The sequence below is a fragment of the Octopus bimaculoides genome, chromosome 2 (assembly GCF_046866305.1).
Source record: "Octopus bimaculoides isolate indiv1 chromosome 2, ASM4686630v1, whole genome shotgun sequence".
NCBI classification, from domain to species: Eukaryota; Metazoa; Mollusca; class Cephalopoda; order Octopoda; family Octopodidae; genus Octopus; species Octopus bimaculoides.
Window position 1 is genome coordinate 52435699 of NC_142929.1, and position 21700 is coordinate 52457398.

A 21700-nucleotide genomic window follows, 5' to 3' on the forward strand; every position below is an offset into this window, starting at 1 on the left:
GGGACTCCTACTGTAAAGTAATATGCTCTATAGATTCTACCAATCCTCTGTCATTGCTTGGAAAAATATAATTTCCAACATAGTCACAAGGTCATGAATTTACAAGGAGAAATGAGTCGAGTAACTCAGCCCTGGTATTTGAGTAGTACTTTATCTTAGCTTCCGCTATCTGGGAGACCAAGTTAGTAGTGGGGGTGGGTGCGCTGAAAGTGTAGCTGCTAGAATAAGAATAGCCTGGGCAAAGTTTAGAGAGCTCTTACCCCTGCTGGTGACAAAGTGACTCTCACTCAGAGTAAAAGGCAGACTGTATGACGCATGCGTACGAACAACCATGCTACATGGCAGTGAAACATGGGCTGTAACTGCTGAGGACATACGTAAGCTCGCAAGGAATGAAGCCAGTATGCTCCGTTGGATGTGTAATGTCAATGTGAATACCCGTCAGAGTGTAAGTATCTTGAGAGAAAAGCTGAACATTAGAAGCATCAGTTGTGGCGTGCAAGAGAGACGATTGCGCTGGTATGGACATGTGGTGAGAATGGAGGAGGATAGCTGCGTGAAAAAGTGCCACACCCTAACAGTTGAGGGAACCCGTGGAAGAGGTAGGCCCAGGAAGACCTGGGCTGAGGTGGTGAGGCAAGACCTTCGTACATTGGGCCTCACCGAGGCGATGACTACTGACCGAGACCTTTGGAAATGTGCTGTGCGTGAGAAGACCCGGCAAGCCAAGTAAGATCGTTGCCAGTGCCCCTGGACTGGTTCTTGTGCGGGTGGCACATGAGATGCACCATTTTGAGCGTGGCCGTTGCCAGTACCACCTGACTGGCTCCTGTAGGATTTTCGAGCGAGATCGTTGCCAGTGCCCCTGGACTGGCTTGTGCGGGTGGCACATAAAAGACACCATTTCGAGCGTGGCCGTTTTCGTGCGGGTGACACGTAAAAGCACCCACTACACTCTCTGAGTGGTTGGCGTTAGGAAGGGCATCCAGCTGTAGAAACTCTGCCGAATCAGACTGGAGCCTGGTGTTGCCATCCGGTTTCACCAGTCCTCAGTCAAATCGTCCAACCCATGCTAGCATGGAAAGCGGACGTTAAACAATGATGATGATGATGATGATGATGATTCTAGAAAGATGATAAAGTGGATCTTGGCAGGATTTGAACTCAAAATGTAGGAGTCAGAACAAATACTGCATTTTGTTTGATGCTAATGATTCTATCTACTGCCCTTATTTGGAAGAAAACAACAAAAGTAGATATTATTTATTTCTAATTGATAACATTTTACAACTTTTACAACTTTTACAAAGCAGGTGTTGATCCTACACAGAAACTAACAGATGCATACAAAAGTCTTTTTAGGTAAATTGAAAGTTAACTAATATCAAATTTTGTGCCAAAATTTGAAATCAATATATCATAGTATAGTTACCTTAGAATCCGTTATAGAACAATCCATAGCTGTATTGTAATCAGTAAAAGAAAGGTTGCTTGTCGTCATAATTGGTGGGTCATCCAAACGTTGAGTGATTTGATCTTCTTTCTCATATTCACTTTTGAAAAACTGTAACTGCAAGAAGAACTAAGAAACACAAAAAAGAAAGCACAATATTATATAAACAGATACTTGGAAACATTTCTGGTATAGAGTCGAAATGAAAACCTAGTTATTTTCTCAAATAAATTCATGAACAGAGAGTATATTAAAATTCTTTTTGGCTGCATTAGAAAGATATACTAGGATCAGTATGTGTGTTGTTTTAAGGCAGTTTATGTTGCTTTGGCATACAGTGAAAATAAAGATGCTGAATAAAAAATTTACATTAAAGAAAAAAAAGAATTTTTTTTGTCTACAAGTAAATCCATAAGGCTGTTCAGGAAAATGCCTAAAAACAAAAAAAAAAAAATGCTTTTTAGAAACTGTGATAGAAGGGAGATGACTGTATATGTATAGGTGCTTGATGGGATTGGAAGAGGTTTGTTGCATAAAAATATACCATGAGTTGGCAGTAGTCAAATGTAAAGTGTAGACAATCTTTTATCTTTTACTTGTTTCAGTCATTTGATTGTGGCCATGCTGGGGTACTACTGCCTTGAAGGGTTTTAGTCACATGAATCAACCCCAATACCTTTTTTCTTTAAAGCCTGGTACTTATTCTATCAGTCTCTTTGCTAAACCACTAAGTTACAGGGTTGTAAACACAACACTGGTTGTCAAGTAGTGGTGGGGACAAACAGAGACATAAAGACACACATACATAATAATACACACACATACACATATGCATACATATATATATATATATGTGTATATATATATATATATATATATATATATATATATATATATATATATATATATATATATATATATAGATAGATAGATATGACTGGCTTCTTTCAGTTTCCATCTACCAAATCCATTCACAAGGTTTTGGTGAGCCCGAGGCTATAGTAGAAGACACTTGCCCAAGGTGTTTTCAGTCAGTGGGACTGAACCCAGAACCATGTAGTTGAGAAACAAGCTTCTTACCACACAGCCATGCTGGCGCCTATAATCTGACAAAGACTTTGCATAAAGGAAATTTCAGAAAATTGGGTTTCGTTGATGAAATAACAAAGGACACACTAAATTAAGAGAGACTACTGCATAAATCCAAACCAATGACAGTTTATTCACCACACCCAGTATATATACAGGCTGAACTGGAAACTAAACTAAACTAAAATAAAAGTTACTGGTTGGAATCGATTCAGGTTCTATGTACACAACTAAGAATAAAAGACATGATTAATCAGACATTCAAACTGATTGAAATGTAATGTAGATAAAATATTATAAGTATAAACTTTTAAGATGAGATTAATTGTCTGACATATTGTAAACTTGTGCTATGTGTTACACAAACATAATTTTTTCTTCAAGTTAATATGTATACAAGGGAACCTAATGTTAAATTATTTTTGTGAAATACAAAAGATATACTTACAACTAACTCACTCCATTGCTGAAGAACTTCCACAATATAAGAAGCAGTATTAAGAATTGAACAATATTGCTGACCAAGAACATTTTGTGCTTCTTGCTTCATCACTTGAACAAGACGTGTTCGAAAATCTTCAAGAAGCTCTTGTTGGAGAGCAAGGAATCTCAGTTTATGCTGTGGTTGTGGTAAATGCTTATAGCGGTCTGGTGACAGAGAAAAATAATGTTTAACCATTTGTAGGGAGGCAGTTAACACAAAATTTTATCACATAATACAAACTGTTTATTTACTTAATAAAGTAACAAAAAATAAAACCTATATATGGTATGTAGTTGGCATAGGTGGTATGGCATCAGACAAAATACTATGAGATGTTTAAATATGCCTCTTTGCATTTTGAGTTCAAATTCTTCCCTAGTCCACTGCCATTTAATCTCTCAAAGCGAATAAAATAAATACTAGACAATGAGGTCAATGTAGTCAATTACAATCTAGAAAATGATGTTCCACTATTGCCTCAGTTCAATGACTGAAAGCAGTAAAAGAATAATAATTTGTATAAAATTATCATCTCTTATGGAAAGAAAGGCTTACATTAGAGGTTCGGGAAAGAGTGTGGTTGTTGCCAGTGCCACCTGACTGGCTCCTGTGCTGGTAGCATGTAAAGAGCACCATTCAAGTGTGGTTGATGCCAGTACCACCTGACTGGCCCTCGTGCTGGTGGCAGGTAAAAAGCACCTACTACACTCTCGGAATGGTTGGCGTTAGAAAGGGCATCCAGCTGTAGAAACTTTGCCAGATCAGATTAGAGCCTGGTACAACCTTCTGGCTTGCCAGTCTTCAGTCAACCGTCCAACCCATGCCAGCATGGAAAGTGGACGTTAAACAACGATGATGATGACATACACGATGGCCTTCTTTATGTTTGTCTACTAAATCCATTCACATGGCTTTCCCATGGTGCTGTGCATTGGGACTGAACCCAAGATGACATGGTTAGGAAGCAAGCTTCTTATCCACAAATAATATGCTATAAAACTATTTCTTACCTGTAATTGTTTGCATTAATGTCATAAAACTCTCTCCACATTCTGGTACCTTCAATTCGTCAACATCAGCAATATCCCTGTATTGTGAGAGCCATGCTGATGATGACGACATCATGGCATCAACCTTTTCCATCGCATCTATTAATGGGAAGAAGATTATAACGAATTACTTTAATTGCTTATTCCAGGTTTGCAAATAAAATCAATAAAAATACCTAAGTTAATAAAATCAATAAAAATATATTCTTTTATTCTTTTACTTGTTTCAGTCATTTGACTGTGACCATGCTGGAGCACCACCTTAAAGGGTTTTAGTTGAAGAAATCAAACCCAGGACTTATTCTTTGTAAGCTTTGTACTTATTCTATCTGTCTCTTTTGCCACATCGCTAAGTTACAGGGACATAAGCACACCAACATCAGTTGCCAAGTGATGGTGGGGGCACAAACACAGACACACATAAATATATATGACAAGCTTCTTTCAGTTTCCCTCTACCAAATCCACTCACAAAGTTTTAGTTGGCCTGAAGCTATTGTAGAAGACACTTGCCCAAGGTTCCACATAGTGGGACTGAACCTGGAGCCATGTGGCTGGGAATCAAGCTTCTTATCACACAGCCACGCCTATAAATTAATACTGTAGTAAATATACAATCATCATCCTCATCATCACTTAGCATCTGTTTTCCATGCTGGCATGAGTTAGACAGTTTGACTGGAGCTGGTATGCTGGAGAGCTGCACTAGGCTCCAATCTGTTTTGGCTTGGTTACTATGGCTTGATGCCCTTCCTAATGCCAACCACTCCACAGAGGGTACTGGGTGCCTTTTACGTGTCACTGGCATTGGCCATGACTACAATTTCATTTAGCTTGATGTGTCTTCTCAAGCACAGCAAATTGCCAAAAGATTTGAAGAGAAATATGAATTTGACATTAGTGGTGGAAATTGGTGAACAACATCAATAAATATTATCTTTTACCTTTTACTTATTCCAGTTTTCAGAATGTGACCATGCTGAGGCATCATCTTCAAGGATTTAGTTGAATAAATCAACCCCAGCACATATTTTAAACCTAGTACTTATCCTATTGCCTTCTTTTTGCTGAACTGCTAAGTTACAGGGATGTAAACAAACCAATACCAGTTGTCAAGCAGTGGCAGGGGACACACACACACATATATATGTGCTAAGCTTCTTTTAGTTTCCATCTTTCAAATCCACTCACAAGGCTTTGATTGGGACACCACATTGAAGAGTTTTTAGTTGAACAAATTGACCCCAATATTTTTTTTTTAAGCTTGATCTATCAGTGTCTTTTGCTGAACTGCTAAGTTACAGGGACAGAAACAAACCAACACTGGTTATCAAGCAAGAGTGGGGGACAAACAGACACACTCATACATATGACAGGCTTGTTTTAGTTTCTGTCAACCAAATCCATTCACAAGGCTTTGGTAGGCTCAATGCTATAGTAGAAAATACTTGCCCAAGGAGTCTTGCATGGAACTAAACCTGGAATCATGTGGTTGGGAAGCAAGCTTCTTACCACACAGTTATGCCTGTGCCTATATGATAAATGTGTTTCTTTGCTAAAAGCAAATTATTAATATCTCTAGGTAGACTAATAATGTAGTCAAATTCCAGGACTAACTTGGAATTTGACCACATTGGTCACAGGCATTTCAACTATGCTCACCCCTTTCCTAGGAACAGTACACCTAGAATCATATTATCCATTATTTCCTTTTCTGAAGTAGTAAGGTGTGATGTAGCTGCTATTTCTAACAAGTCAAACAACACAACCCTCTTTAGCTTGTCAGTTTTCTAATACAATGACAATGTCTTATCTTTTATCTTTTACTTGTTTCAATCAATAGCCTGCAGTCATGCTGGGGCACTGCCTTGAAGGGTCACAGACAAATGAATTGCTTAGTACTTATTCTATCAGTCTCTTAAACTGAACTGCTAAGTTACAAGGATGTAATCAAAGCCTAGTACTTATTCTATCAGTCTCTTAGCAAAACTGCTAGGTTACAGGGATGTAATCAAACCAACACTTGTCAAGCAGTAGTGGGTGACAGACACTAACAGAGACACACATACATATATATGACAGGCTTCTTTCAGTTTCCATCTACCAAATTCACTCACAAAGCTTTGGTCAAACCAGGGCCATAGTAGAAGACACTTGCTCAAGATGCTTGTTATTCAGTAGGACTGAACCCAGAACCATGTGGCTGGGAAGTAAACTTCTTACCACACAGCTACAACTGTACCTATCTCATCAAATCCTCACTATTTCTGGTTGTTGTTGTTTACCGCCCAGGTCAGACTTGAGATTGAGTTGACATCTAATCAAAGACATTCTCATCTCTGTTTTCAAACATAAGACATCTTGGACTACATTATGCAATGTGCCCTTCTTTTTTAAGACAAATGGGTATAATTTGAGGAAAGCTGATTGCTGATATTAACAGAATGAATAACACAGAGAGGATCCTTTGTAGACTCAAAATTTCAAGTAAAATGATAATTATAAAATTATCATTGTTGCTGTGCTCCACAGCAGAAGTGCTAAGACTGCATGCCCTAGTGAAGTGGACTGGCCTACAAGAGTCCTGTGCCAGTGCTATGTAAAAGTGCATGTGCTGGTGCCACATTAAAAGCACTCAACACACACAGTAAAATGGTTGGTATTAGGAAGGGCATCTAGTCATAGAAACCAGGCTAAATCAGACTGGAACCTGGTGCAGCTCTCCTGCTTGCCAGCTCTGGTCAAACCATCCAACCCATGCCAGCACAGAAAACGTATGTTAAAGGATGACGATGATGTAGCTGTTGTTTAGCCTTAGATCAAACTTGTTCAAAGAGAATCCATGATCATTGGCATTTCACTATGTCCATCCTATCTTTCTTTCTAGGCTAATAGATATAGACACCATTATCCAGTATGTTCTTTCTTCCTCAAAACAGCAAGCATAGGTGTTTCTGTATGGTTCAGAAGCTGACTTCCTAATTATGTGGCCTCAGGTTCAGTCCCACTGTACAGCACTCTACCACTATATCCATGAGCCAACCAAAGCCTTGTGATTGGATCCAGTAGATGGAAACTGAGAAGAGCCTGTTGTGTGTGTGTGCATGCGTATATGTGTGTACTTCTTTTAAATGTAGGAGGTTAATGAACATTTCACATAAAAATTTGAGAAATTTTGAAGAACAGGAAACTTACAGCGCTTTTCAACAACCAACCATCTTTCAAATACTTCTTCTTGGGACAAGACATGCATTGCTCCCGGTTGGTTTGGCGGGTAAGCATAATTAGTCTGCAATTCTCTATCAAAGAGGAGAGCTTCATCAATGAGATGTGTGAAGAGGTGCTCATCATACATTACTAAAGGTAAATCAGTAGTCATCTTCTCTAGCACCAATTCAACCAAACCTCGCATTAATTCCACCTACAAAATAAGAATTGATATTAATATTGGTTTCAAATTTTGGCACTAGGCCAGTAATTTCGGGGGTGTGAGTAAGTTGATTCCATCAACCCCAGTGTTCAACTGGTACTTATTTTATCGACCCTTGAAAGGGATGAAAGGCAAAGTCGACCTTGGTGGAATTTGAACTCAGAATGTAGGGACAGATGAAATGCCGGTAAGCATTTTGCTCGGTGTGTTAACAATTCTGCCAGCTCACCACCTTGCAGATTAAAACTGATATCAAATAGTATCTGTTAATTAAATTACTATTTTGAATTATTGCATTAAAATTTCACAGAATTCTTGAGAATGGCTGAAGTAGATAATTCTTTGTGTAAAAACAAAATTTAATTGTTTAACATTTGAATATCAGTATTGTAGACATTAACTGACAGTTAGGTCTTTTAAATTTTAAAGAAGGATATATTTTTCTATAAATTTCATGTAAGAATAAGTATTGCATGGATGCAAAACAAAAAACTGTTTTTTCCAGAAAATGTAGTTTTCAATTATTGACATTTATAAAACTAATTTTCAGTGAATTTTTTTTTATATATTATTTTGATTAGCAGTAAAATAAAAATTTTATTGCTGGCTATAAAGGTTGCTTCTTTTTCTCATAAGAATTGGGGAATACATGAAAATTAGTTTTTCATCTTTTAGGAGAGTTAAGAAATAATATACATACTCGAGCAACTAAGTTTGATTCCTCATCTAAAAGTGGTTGGATTGTCTGTTCTAAGAAATCACAGTGATCCCGTATCCATGCTAACACCTGAGTGAAGTACCATTCTGGCTAGAAATGCAAAGTCAAAAAAAATAAAGAATCATAAAAAATATTTTTTCTCTTTTTAACAGGTTTATAAGTCTCTTATTTAGGAACTGAAACCCTTAATCAAATACAATTTAACAAAATTTCATAACTAATTAAAAATGTGAGCAGTCAATACAATATACAAGAAGACACTCAGAGGTTAAAAAAAAAAAATGATTGAATTAAAATAAATTCTCATTGCTAATAGTTTTGATAACTGTCAATAAACTTTTAAAAAGATAACAACTGTTTTATTTGAAAAATAACTGGATATCTTTCTTGATTAATTTTCAAAACAACAAAGCAAACCTGCTAAAATCTCCAAATTAAAAAAAAATTTACATCTTATTTTCTTATACATAAGTTGTTGTCTAGATGTGATGTTATGTAGCCTAGTGGTTAAAGAATCTGGCTTGTGGTCATAAGGTAATGGGTTCAACTCATGGACTGAGTGGTATTCCAGTTTGTCCAGATGTACTGAGTACCAACCATTTACTAACACAGTCCTATATCCTTCAAGTGGAGGCGCAATGGCCCAGTGGTTAGGACAGCAGACTCGCGGTCATAGAATCGCGGTTTCGATTCCCAGTCCGGGCGTTGTGAGTGTTTATTGAGTGAAAACACCTAAAGCTCCACGAGGCTGGGGCAGGGGAGGTGGCGAACCCTGCTGTACTCTTTCACCACAACTTTCTCTCACTCTTACTTCCTGTTTCTGTTGTGCCTGTAATTCAAAGGGTCAGCCTTGTCACACTGTGTCACGCTGAATATCTCCGAGAACTACGTTAACGGTACACGTGCTTGTGGAGTGCTCAGCCACTTGCACGTTAATTTCACGAGCAGGCTGTTCCATTGATCGGATCAACTGGAACTCTCGACGTTGTGAGCGACGGAGTGCCAGCAACCTATAGCCTTCTACCTGCCATATCCCAGATGTTCTGCTGGAATGAGGGTGAGAGAGCTCAGAAGTGTCCATGTCTGCTCTCAACTTCATAAGCACCTAAAACAATTAGTGCTTTTCATCCCTTTCAAGGGTCAATAGAATAAGTACCAGTCAAATACTGGGGTCGATGTAATCAATTTACCCCGCACTTCTGAAATTAATGAAAGCATGGTACATGCCACCAAGTTACATTTGCTCATGAGTGATGACTAGTTGTAACCTATCTTGTTGTTCAGCTTTAGGTTAGCCCTGACTGGGCAGATCAATGATCAAAGGCACATTCCCACAGTCACCTTCCCATTTTTTAAGGTGGTAGGATTTGGGGCAAGCGAAAGCGTGATGGCACCTGTGCCCAGCGTCACCTTCCTGGCACTTGTGCCCAACGTCACCTTCCTGGCACTTGTGCCGGTGGCACGTGTAAAGACATTCGAGCGAGATCGTTGCCAGTGCCGCTGGACTGGCTCCTGTGCAGGTGGCATGTAAAATACACCATTTTGAGCGTGGCCGTTGCCAGTACTGTGTGACTGGCCTTCGTTCCGGTGGCACGTAAAAGCACCCACTACACTCTCGGAGTGGTTAAAGTTAGGAAGGGCATCTAGCTGTAGAAACTCTGCCAAATCAGATTGGAGCCTGGTGTAGCCATCTGGTTCACCAGTCCTCAGTCAAATCGTCCAACCCATGCTAGCATGGAAAGCGAATGTTAAACGATGATAATGATGATGATGATCAATGACAAACTTGTATATTTGCATAAATGAATAACTAGAGCAATTATTTACCAGTATATTACATTCTTGGTGCCAAAACTTTCTATAGTTAGCAAATATTGCTATCTTTTGAAATAAATGCAATTTAGCATAGAAAAGATAGAAAAACCTCTTAATGGACACATTTCACAAATGATATTCCATGAAATTAAATGCACCTAGGAAAACTTTAATAAACTTATTTAATTGGGTATCAACTGAATTGATTGTTATTCAAGCAAGCATCCCAAACATAAGTATGAAATACATGTTAAAAAATTTAATAACCTTGTCCAAACTATTGGTTTGTCTGTTACCATAAAAATGGTACTTGAACCTCTTCTTCAATGGTTTCAGCATAAGCTGAAGCGGTAACACCTGGGGTGCTATATGAAGTCTACCAAGAGCAGGGTTCAACAGAGAACGTCGTCTTTGAAGAGATGAACTGGGTGAAAAAAAATGAAGTCAAGGAAAAAATAAAAAGCAGAAAGAATAATCCATAAAGCATTTTGGCTCTAAGCAGTCATTTTATATCTGACCCACTTGTCTATGAGATCATAAATTGGTAGACAAAGTGAATTAATAGGTGAATGAATATACCTAAACATGGTACATGCATATGTGTATGTATAGTGAATGAATTTGGTGTCTAGATAACTCCGCAATATGCCCCAAAGATCTGGTGTGGTCAAGACACTTATTTCCAGGTGTGTCCTTCCTGATACTAATCCTTATCTGCTTTCAAGTAAGGAGTCACTTACTGCGTACAGCTTTGAAAGCACAAACTGTCCTATATGATTTGAAAGCAGGAGAAACCAAGTACAACATCAACTGTCATGATTTTTCACAAGCAACTGCAGATGTAAACAAACCCACATACATGTATGTACACACACACATATACAAACAAGGCTTTTTTCAATTTCTGTCTAACAAATCTGACAAGGCTTTTGTCAGCCTGAGGCTATGGCATAAAGCAATTACCCAGAATGCTGCAAAGTAGGAATGAACCCAAAACCATGTGGTTAGGAACTGAACTTCTTAGACAGGTATCAATACAGTTTTTATTTACCAATTCTACTCCCAAGGCATTGGTTAGTTGAGGGCTATAATAGAAGACACTTACCTAAGATACCATGGCTGTGCCTAACACAAACCATTGCCTAAAGAATCTATACAATTGTTTTTCTTTTTCCCCAAGTCATTAACTGATTATAAAGCAGAAAACAGGAAGTTGTGATAATTTAAATGAACAATATGAGGTTTGCAACAAAGGATACGGCAAATTTACATGCAGCAACTTTTTGAAAAGAGATGCCATTTCATTCCTCTGTTCACTCTGATTCACCACAGGAGTCTTGGAAAGAGTCACTGTAACAAATGGCCATTTAATGGCTTTCAACAAATCTTCAAACTCACTGCAAATATAAACAATATCATAAACAATATAAAAAAATATCAAAAAAAATATAAACAATATCATGTTATATTATGTATTATATCATCATCATCATTTAAGGTCATTTTTCCATGCTGGTGTGGGTTGGACAGTTTGGTAGGGGCTAGCAAGCCAGAAAACTGCACCATGCTTCCCTGTCTGTTTTGGCATGGTTTCTATGATGGCTGGATGCTTTTACTAAAGCCAATATATTATATATTTATATATATGTAAAATATAAAGTGAGGATGCAAGGCCTAGAGGCTAGGGTGCTGCACTCATGATCACAAAATTGTGGTTCAATTCCTGGACAGGGTGGTACATTGTGTTCTTCAGCAAAACACTTAATTTCATGCAACTCTGCAATCACTTCGACATCTGATGTGCAGCACACTGTGCACTTGTACAGACAATTTTAATTTGAAAAAGGGAGTGAGCTAATGTGTAGCACAAACATTTGATCACTATAAGCAAATCATCTGTGCAGGTTGTCCTGCAAGAAACTGCAGAACCCTCATCTGTCATCTACGACAGGAGAGTTCACAATCATCATCATCATTGTTTAACGTCCGCTCTCAATGCTGGCATGGGTTGGATAGTTTAACACAAAGCTGCCTGGACTTCAACTGTCTGTTGTGGCATGGTTTCTACGGCTGGATGCCCTTCCTAATGCCAACCACTTAGCAGAGTGTGTTGGGTGCTTTTTACGTGTCACCATCATGAGTGCGTTTACATATCACTAACATGGGAGCGTTAATGCAGCACCAGCACAAGGTGCCTTTCAAGTGGCACCAGCACCTGGAAGGACAAGCCTTTATGTGTAGAAGACAGTGATTTTACTTAGCTTGATGTGTCTTATCAAGTACAGCAAATCGCAACATCTCCTGGTCCCTTGTCATTTCCTTAGTGAGGCTCAAATATCATATATAACAGTATTATTTTTTCATCTTTTACTTGTTTCAGTCACTGGACTGCTACCATGTTGGGACACCATCTTAAAGGGCTGTTGTAGAACAAATCAATGCCAGTAATTACTTTATTGGAGTTTTTGCCAAAGTGATATTTAATGGGAACACAAACAAACCATCACCAGTTATCAAGTAGCAAGGGAACAAATATAGACACAAAGACAAACACACAGTGGGCTTGTAGACAGTTTTTGTATATGAAATTCACTCAAAAGGCATTGGCTTGGGCTGTAGAAGACACTTGCCTAAGGTACTGCACAATGAGACTGAAAATGAGACCATGTGGTTGCAAAACAAGCTTCTTACATATGCAGCCATGCCTGTGCCTATTATGTACTATATTATGTAACCATAATCACTGTCATAATAGTTTCAAATTTTGGTACAGGGGTCGTATGGACCTTGGTTGAGAACCCCTGAGCTAGAGTTTGTAATGTGGACTGAACTGATGTTTGTTGGATAGCATAATGATTTGTGCTAAGTGACTGGCAAGGTGGGGTAGTGGTGTTAGCTGTAGAAGGGAAGAAGGATCAATAGTAGTGGGGCTGTTTCAGTTGGAGTGGGAGGCGGGGGTGTTTTGGATTCTGAGATATCACTGCAGGCAAAGTTTATAGGTATTGGTTTAAACAGACTGTTATTTGATGTGTCCTTCCTTTTTTAATACAGCAGAATGGATCTTGAAGATTTAGCTGCTACTTCTAGCTTGTTGAACAACTACACTGAGGATACCTCAACTTGAGATTTTTAGTTGTGGGATGTGATGGTATGGGGTTGGTGCGAGTTTCATTGGTTGTTAGTTGCTGGAGAGGCTAGAGCAGGGATTCCCAACATGGGGCTTACATCCCACTGGTGGAGCATGGGAAAACTGTGGTGGTGCATAGTACCACAGATGCCAGACACAAGGTTCTCATTAAAGTGATTCGCATTTTCTCTTCTTAGTCAATCATCATCATCGTTTAACGTCTGCTTTCCATGCTAGCATGAGTTGAATGATTTGACTGAGGACTGGCAAGCCAGAAGGCTGCACCAGGCTCCAATCTGATCTGGCAGAGTTTCTACAGCTGGATACCCTTCCTAATGCCAACCACTCCGAGAGTGTAGTGGGTGCTTTTACGTGCCACCAGCATGAGGGCTAGTCACACGGTACTGGCAGCAGCCACGCTCAAAAAGGTGTTTTTTATGTGCCACCTGCACGGGAGCCAGTCCAGTGGCACTGGCAACGACCTCGCTCGAATGATTTTATAATGTACTTTATTTGTACGCTGTACTTAATAAAAGAGTTACTGGTAGATTCTTTTGTATTAGATAACTGGGATAAAATATTAAAAATAAAAATGTTTTATTCCAACCGCTAGTGGGGCATACATTTTTCTGGAAAGTTATAGTGGGGCTTGTGGGAAAATAGGTTAGGAAACACATGGCTAGAGTTTGTAATGTGGGCTGGACAGATGTCCGTGGGGCAGTATAGTAGTTTGTGAGAAATGACAAGCAAGGTCGGGTAGTGGTGTTGGCTGTAGCAGAAAGGAAGAAGGCTTAACAGATGTGGGGCTGTTTCAGTTGGAGTGGGAGGGGTGGTGGGGTTTGGACACTGTGATATCACTGTGGACAAAGTTGACAGATATTGGTTTAAATAGGAAATTACATTAGCTTCTAGTTTCTCTTACCTGGCAAACTTGTTTTTGAGTATTTTGTACCAAAACAAAATTGTGTTTCTATGAAACCGAAGTAGATTTTCACAACTAGATATTTCTAATTCTGTGTATAAATTAGTCATTTCTTGGAATGCTTCAACTGCATCCTGGGCATTTTCTACAAGTAGTGACGTCTGGATGGAAGAACTAAAATTAAATGAAAAGAACAAAAAATAATCTGAAATAGTAGATTAAATATTTTATCATTTCATTTTAGGATTTAAATAATTGGAATTTAATTTATCATCATCACCATTTCATGTCCACTTTTCTATTCTTGCAAAGATCAGCTGGAATTTATTGATGCAGATCTTCTACAGCTGGATGCCCTTCCAGTAGCCAAACTTGTTTCCAAATAAGGTGAGATTTCCCTATGGCCTATCATTGTTTCCATTGAAAAGCGGAAACAAAAAACACTACTTGCATACTGGTGACACTTGTCTGCAACTATTTAATGATGTCAACACAAGGAGACAGTTAAACACACACACACACACACACACAAATATATAGTAGTGGACAAAAAGGGGAGCACTACATGGTCACTCAATCTATGAGAAATAGCAGCCAACTTTCCCTCAAACCACACCCTATCATACTAAATAAGAGGAGGACACATTAGATAACACAGTCGTCCTAGATATAACACTATCAAGACAGGGATAGTCATGGCTAGAACACCTTTTATCACAAGTTCACCTGATCAGGGTTCGTTTGGAGCTAAACAACTATTTCTGAGAAGTGAATGTACTGATTGTTTTTTCTTTTTTTTATTTAAAGTATATATTACATTGCACTCTAATCATAGCCTTGGAATTTGGGCTCCAAAAAAAAGCCCAGCAGGTGAACCAAAGGTTTACAATAGAGAAAGTGACAAGAGATGATGATGTACTCATTTTTGAAATCTTGTTTTTCATATCCTGAGATCAGTGCTGATAGTAGCTTCCAGAAGATTGTTCCATATATAAACAGCTGAGTGTAGAAAGCACCAATCCAGTATGTGAGTCTTGGAATTGGATATCAAGTGTTTATAATGTCTTTCATCTGGGGTGACAGTACAGCCCAGATGGGTTATTTACAACTTGTAGAGTAACATTGCACTGTAGGCTGCTGATGCCAACTACAGACTTCCAGGGCTTTCTTTTGGAAAGAGTTGAGTTGATGAGTACACTTTTACTTGTTTGTCATTGGACTGTGGCCATGCTGTGGCACATTCTTGAAGAGTTTAGTTGAACAAATTGACCCTAGTACTTAACTTTTAAGTCTGGTACTTATTTTATCAGTCACTTTTGCCAAACCACAAAGTTACAGGGATATAAACAAATCAACACCGGTAGTCAAGCAGTGGTGGTGCCAAACACAAATAGAAATGTGTGTGTGTGTGTATGTATGTATGTATGTGTGTGTGTTTGACCAGGCACAGGCATGGCTGTGTGGTTTGAGGTTTGCTTCCCAATGAATGACATGATTCTGGGTTCACTCCTATTATATGATGCCCTGGGCAAAGTGTCTTCTACTATAGCCCCGGGCCAACCAAACCATTGTGAGTGGATTTGGTAGGCAGAAACTGAAAGAAGCCCATCATATGAGTGTGTGTGTGTGTGTGTGTGTGTGTGTGTGTGTGTGTGTGTGTGCATGTGTATTCATGTCGGTGTTTGTCTCTGACCAATGCCTGACAACTGGTGTTGGCATATTTACATCTCCATTACTTAGCAATTCGGCAAAAGATGCTGATAGCATAAGTACCAGGCTTAAAAAGAAAGTAAGTATTGGGGTTGATTAGTTAGACAAAAATTCCTCAAGGCAGTGCTCCAGCATGGTCACAGTCTAATGACTGAAACAAGTAAAAGATAAAACGATAAAGGTAAACATATATGTTGTCAATGAAAGAATTTTGTTAATCTTGTTTCAGATTTCAACTAATTGATTTTTCAACATTTATCAGGGCAAATTTTGACACCAGGCCAGCAATATTTTGGTGGGGAGGCTGTAAATCAATTACATTGACCCCAGTAATAACAATCTTTTAACTAGTTGTGACCTAGCAGACCTATAACCAAAGACATTCCTTGTTACAAGTTGAAAAGGCTGAATACAATACACAGCAGTTAGTCTGACGCTTTCTCACAAAACGTCAGTGACTATCATTAATAAAGAATTTAAAAACAAGGGAATAACAACCACCAAGAAGGAACAGTCTTTTTTTTTTTGTTCAAGGAGATCTGATGAAAATGAATGAATCAATTGCTGAAACTCTGTCTGAAAAATAAAACATGAACTTATAATCACAGATTAAAGCTAACATAAAATAATCTAATACAGCTGGGATGGAAAGCCAGGAGGAAAGTGTGTCATCAAAGGAGAAGGGAAATATATAACAAAAAGAGTAGATTAATGCAGCTGTGACAACTTTTGCTAACATATTGTATTATTGCTTTCTGTGATCTACAAAAATACCAAGGATGTTTAGATGTAAGTGTGGCAATGAACAGATTAAAAAAGTAAGGGCAAGGCAATTCAACTGATACGATGATCATGCAGCAATCAGAAATCTAAATATAGGAGGTTTTGGACATTAGCCAATATTCTGGCATCAATCCCAAAAAGTTTAGATACCAAGAAATGCTACACTGGGCGGTGTCTTCAATGAGCAAATCTGTACGAAGAAAAATACGATTTCTTATGTAGGAATGATGACTTAGATTTATAGGAAAAATGAGAAATCATGACGTTCATGCTTTTCCAGTGGGTTCTGAGTAATAATGGCTTCAAATTTTGACACAAGGCCAGCAATTTGGGGAGTGGGCATAAATCAATCACATCAACCCCAGCGCTCAGCTGGTACTTATTTTATTGACCCTGATAGGAATGAAAAGCAAAGTCAACCTCAGCAGAATTTAAACTCAATGGCACCGAGTAATAATAATAATAATAATAATAATAATAATAATAATAATAATAATGATGATGATTTCTTTTATTACTTTTATATAAACATTTACTATGGATTGTCATAAGAATTTAAGAACTTTCAGAATGTAAAATAATTTTGTTTTAGGAATGATGTATCTTGAAGCAAATAAAGTTATAAATAGTAGAGTGTAAATATTGGGTTTAAAACCATTTGGATAGAAAAGTTGAGGGCTGTTCTTGAGATATAAATCAACTGTAGACATGACAAGCATTTTATCACTGGACCAAAGCAAACTATTTTTATTGAAAGGGTTTCTTACTCACTATTTACTTGCTGTTATTTATAGACGGATATATGTATTTACTAGTGGAGTAATACACAGGTTACATATATCCATCTGTATTTATTAGTGGAGTAATAAAGCATCTTCTTTATACATTGATCAACAAAGTAAAAAAATGAAAGATGGAATTAAATATTGGTCAATTAAGCTACTCTAGGAGTCTAACAGGATGATGGAGGTGCCGATGATAATAAAGATGATGATTGTAACCTAGAAAAATAATAGTAAGTGGGAAGAGTGAATTAAAGTATTTCCTTTAGAGTTCAGCAGCCATTGCCACAAATATATATTCTTAAACAAATGAGCAATGTTAAAAATAGCTCTTCAGAAAGTGCTAAGTTATATTTAGGCAAAAATGCAAGGCACATGTCAAAGGAATAAACTGTCAACTAAATAGTGATGGATCAGAGTATAGGACTAGGTTTCCAACTTTGAGGAGACTAGCAATCCAGAACTTGAAAAATAATGTAGAGCTTGATAGTATTCTTATTTAAGAAGAATGCGTTCTAAAAATAACTGCAGTCTGCAATGATATAGTTCTAAAAATATTCTGGCTAAAAAGAATATATAACATAAAAGACACCATTTCGAGTGTGGCCGTTTTCGTGCGGGTGACACGTAAAAGCGCCCACTACACTCTCTGAGTGGTTGGCGTTAGGAAGGGCATCCAGCTGTAGAAACTCTGCCAAATTAGATTGGAGCCTGGTGTTGCCATCCGGTTTCACCAGTCCTCAGTCAAATCGTCCAACCCATGCTAGCATGGAAGGCGGATGTTAAATGATGATGATGATGATGATGATCATTTATACTTGTGTTAGTGCATCTTTCCTTCCCCCTTTCTCCCATATTTCTTTCTACTTGTGAACAAGCATGGTCAAGAAAGTACAATATCAGACTCCAATAGGCATCACATTGGCAAGAACAGATGATGTATTACATATCATCATTAGCATAATTAAAATTTAAAAAATTTTTTACACAGGATTTCTGCAGTCTAACACCTTGCGACTTGTCATAATCACACAACATCTGTGAGATTTAGCATCTTGAAATCACTCTCGCTCTTTCTTCCCATGCCTTTCTCAGCTTATTTCTATTGCTTGTTCTTGTCATTTTGATTATTTATCATTTCTTTATTATCATTGTCATGTTTGCACAAGCTCTCATATTTATACAAACTCAGAGTTCTTCTCCCAAACACTACAACTAATTCTTCTCTCAGCTCATTTATACTCCATTGTTCATACACACTGACATTACATATCCAGTGAAGCATGCTTGCTTCTTTTCTTTCCAGCCTTCACAAATCCTCCATATTCAGTGTTCATGTTTTGTTGTAAATTTAGATTATTTATAGTGAAGGTACATGGCTTAGTGGTTAGGGTATGTGACTCATGATCATAAGGTTGTGAGTTTGATTACTGGCAGCATGTTGTGTCCTTCAGTAAGACATTTTATTTCATGTTACTCCAGTCCACTCAACTGGCAAAAATAAGTAGTACCTGTATATCAATGGGCCAGCCTTGTCACATTATGTGTTACCCTGAACCTCCCTGAGAATTACATTAAGGGTACACATGTCTGTGGAGTGCTCAGCCACTTGCATGTTAACTTCATGAGCAAGCTGTTCTATTGATTGATTCAACTGGAACCTTCGTTGTCATAAACAGAGAGCCAGTTTTTTTCTCTTCTTTTTTTTAATTTTTATTTTAGACTATTTATTATCTTGTTAGCAACATGTACAAGATTTTTGCCAAACACACCAAAACTATGATGAACTGGGGCTCCAAGGCCAATGAGAGGATTTCCATGTTTATTTGTCCATTTTTACTGATTCCATGTCCCATTTTGATTTTTTTATAATATAGATACAGTTATTTGGCCACATTATGTACAGTTTGACCAAACAGCATCTGAGAAAATAACATGCAAGTTTCATACAAACAGAGGACTCTCCACATTATCACTTGACCTGCCCTGCCAGAAATAGTAATCAAATTTCTTTCAAATCACACGCCAACTTTTGTACATTGTCAGGAACTTATCAGACATTCCTCTTGTTAATGTAAGTTTTAAAAAATCAAAGCAAAACCATGTACTTATGTCCCTTATTCAATGCTGATAAAAACATTTCTTAAATCAACATTTCTTTTGCTTCTTCACAAACTTAGTTTCTTTTTTCTTCAACTATCATTGGCCAGTACTGAAGTTCAAAGTGAAAGCCTCTCTCTGCTACAAATGACAATCAAATCTCCCACATAGCAAATCTACTGGCTTAGAAAAGAGAAGGGCAACTGAACAATGTAAGTAATACTACATATAGTAATAAAGCACTGTCTCAAGCCCTAGGACTCAAATGGCCAGTTTCCCAGTATCCATGTCATAAGTGACTAAGATTACAACACACCCAGTGAGTGGGATGCCAGTCATTGCAGGGTTACTCATTCACAGCTGAGAGGACTGGAGCAATGTGAAATGAAGTGTTTTGGTCAAGAACACAATGCATTGCCACCCAGTCAGGGAATCAAAACTATAATCTTGTGATTATGGATGCAAAACCGCCCACCACTGACTACTAGACAACATACCTTCCATACATACACTACATTATATATAATGTAGTCCTAGATACTCCTCAAAAAGGTGGGACAGTGACAACCTGAATGATGTATTTCAAAGATTGGTTCAACCAGGGTAGACCTGAGGGTTAAACAGCAGCTGGATTCTGCTGAGAGGAGCTACAGCTGAATTGAAGATTATCAATAGGATTTTGATAGAATAAAATGATTGAAACAGAAGGGTCCTGAACTAACAGTTTGTATGTCACAAGCTCATCTCTGTAGTCAGCACGTGTGTGTGTGTGTGTGTATTACTACATGTATATTTCATGTTACAATTCATGAACAGTGTCATTGATCACAGATTTCTGATGAGCCAAGCATTGGTTCACTGCAGCTCTAATGGCAAGAATGAGAAGGGAATGTGTAAACTTACACAGCAAACATCATTCTTAAAGCACTTATTAAAAAAAAAATTTCTCAATGGTGTTTATATCCAACATCAATATAAATTGGAAAAGGACACACACACACACACACAAACATCTATAATAGGCTCTTACTCATTTGCCTACCAAATATTCTATTCACAGCATATTAGTGAAACCCAAAAGAATGACATAAGACTTGTCCAAAGTACCTTACAATAGGATTGAACCTGAAACCATGTTGTTACAAGGCAAACTCCTTAAACACACAGCCATACCTGAACAGGACAATTTACACATTTATATCCACCAAGTTACCAGAAATCTACCCCATTTCTAAGAACATTCTTAGACCTCAGTATCTGCAAAAACAGAGATTAAAAAGTCTACTGCAGTGTAGTATTCATCTCTAGAAAATCTAGTATATATATTTCATTCAAAAGGTAACTTCATATATTTGTGTGTAGACACCCACCATAATGGCAGTGAACAGCTGTGGTGAATACAATTTCAAAGATTCTTATTGTTCTATCTATACACCTACAAGCATAAACTGGTAAACAAAACAAGTCAGCTGGAAAGCATCTCTCTGCTACAAATGGCAATCAAATCTCCCTCACAGCGAATCTACTGTCTTAGAAAAGTGATGGACAAAAGAACAATATAATCCTACATATACTGTCTCAAGACCTAAGACCCAAATGACCAGTTACCCAGTTTCCATGACATATAAACAACTAAGATCATAATACACCTACTGAGTGTCCAGTGCCAGTCCATTGCAGGGCTACCCATTTACAGATAAGTGAATTGAAGCAATGTGAAATGAAGTGTTTTGCTCAAAAAAACAACGTATTGCTACCTGGTTAGGGGATCAAAACCACAATCTTGTGATTATCGGTGCAAACCCTCCACCGATGACTACTAGACAACATGCCTTCTCAACACATACTACATATGAAATAAAAGACAAGATGGTCAAGACTGGAAAGCCTGATTGTAGCTCTACTCAATCAATCTTAGCCTAGGGCTAAACAATAATAACTGGTGAAGAAAAAAAGGAAGAAGTAAATACCTTAATTCATCTATTTTGGCTATTAGCCCAAAATACTGTGTATATCGACTTAGTTCATCAACTTGACTTGTGATCTGAGAAAGCTCCTCAAACAGAGGTTCCATCAGCTTTGTGTGCTTCTCAATCTCATCATGCAACAATATTTCTTCACTGCAGAATGACTTCACCCGAGATTGTGCAGCTTCAGCATTACTAATAGCTTTCTTGATCTCACTTGGGACTTCAGTACTGGCCAACGATAGCTGAAGAAAAAAAAAAATTCAAATAA

General features: G+C 37.9%; 1 protein-coding gene across 1 annotated transcript in view; it reads right to left on the minus strand.

The window, feature by feature from the left end:
• LOC106867402 (RAD50-interacting protein 1) overlaps positions 1-21700 on the minus strand; it is a 39492-nt gene that overhangs the window by 8670 nt on the left and 9122 nt on the right. Inside the window, exons 2-10 of the mRNA XM_014912264.3 lie at positions 21433-21674; positions 14088-14261; positions 11298-11435; positions 10306-10462; positions 8206-8313; positions 7271-7496; positions 4037-4174; positions 2991-3190; positions 1433-1582 (exon numbers count right to left, since the gene is read on the minus strand). Of these exons, the coding sequence (XP_014767750.2) occupies positions 1433-1582; positions 2991-3190; positions 4037-4174; positions 7271-7496; positions 8206-8313; positions 10306-10462; positions 11298-11435; positions 14088-14261; positions 21433-21674 (1533 nt within the window). The remainder of the gene's footprint in view (positions 1-1432; positions 1583-2990; positions 3191-4036; positions 4175-7270; positions 7497-8205; positions 8314-10305; positions 10463-11297; positions 11436-14087; positions 14262-21432; positions 21675-21700) is intronic.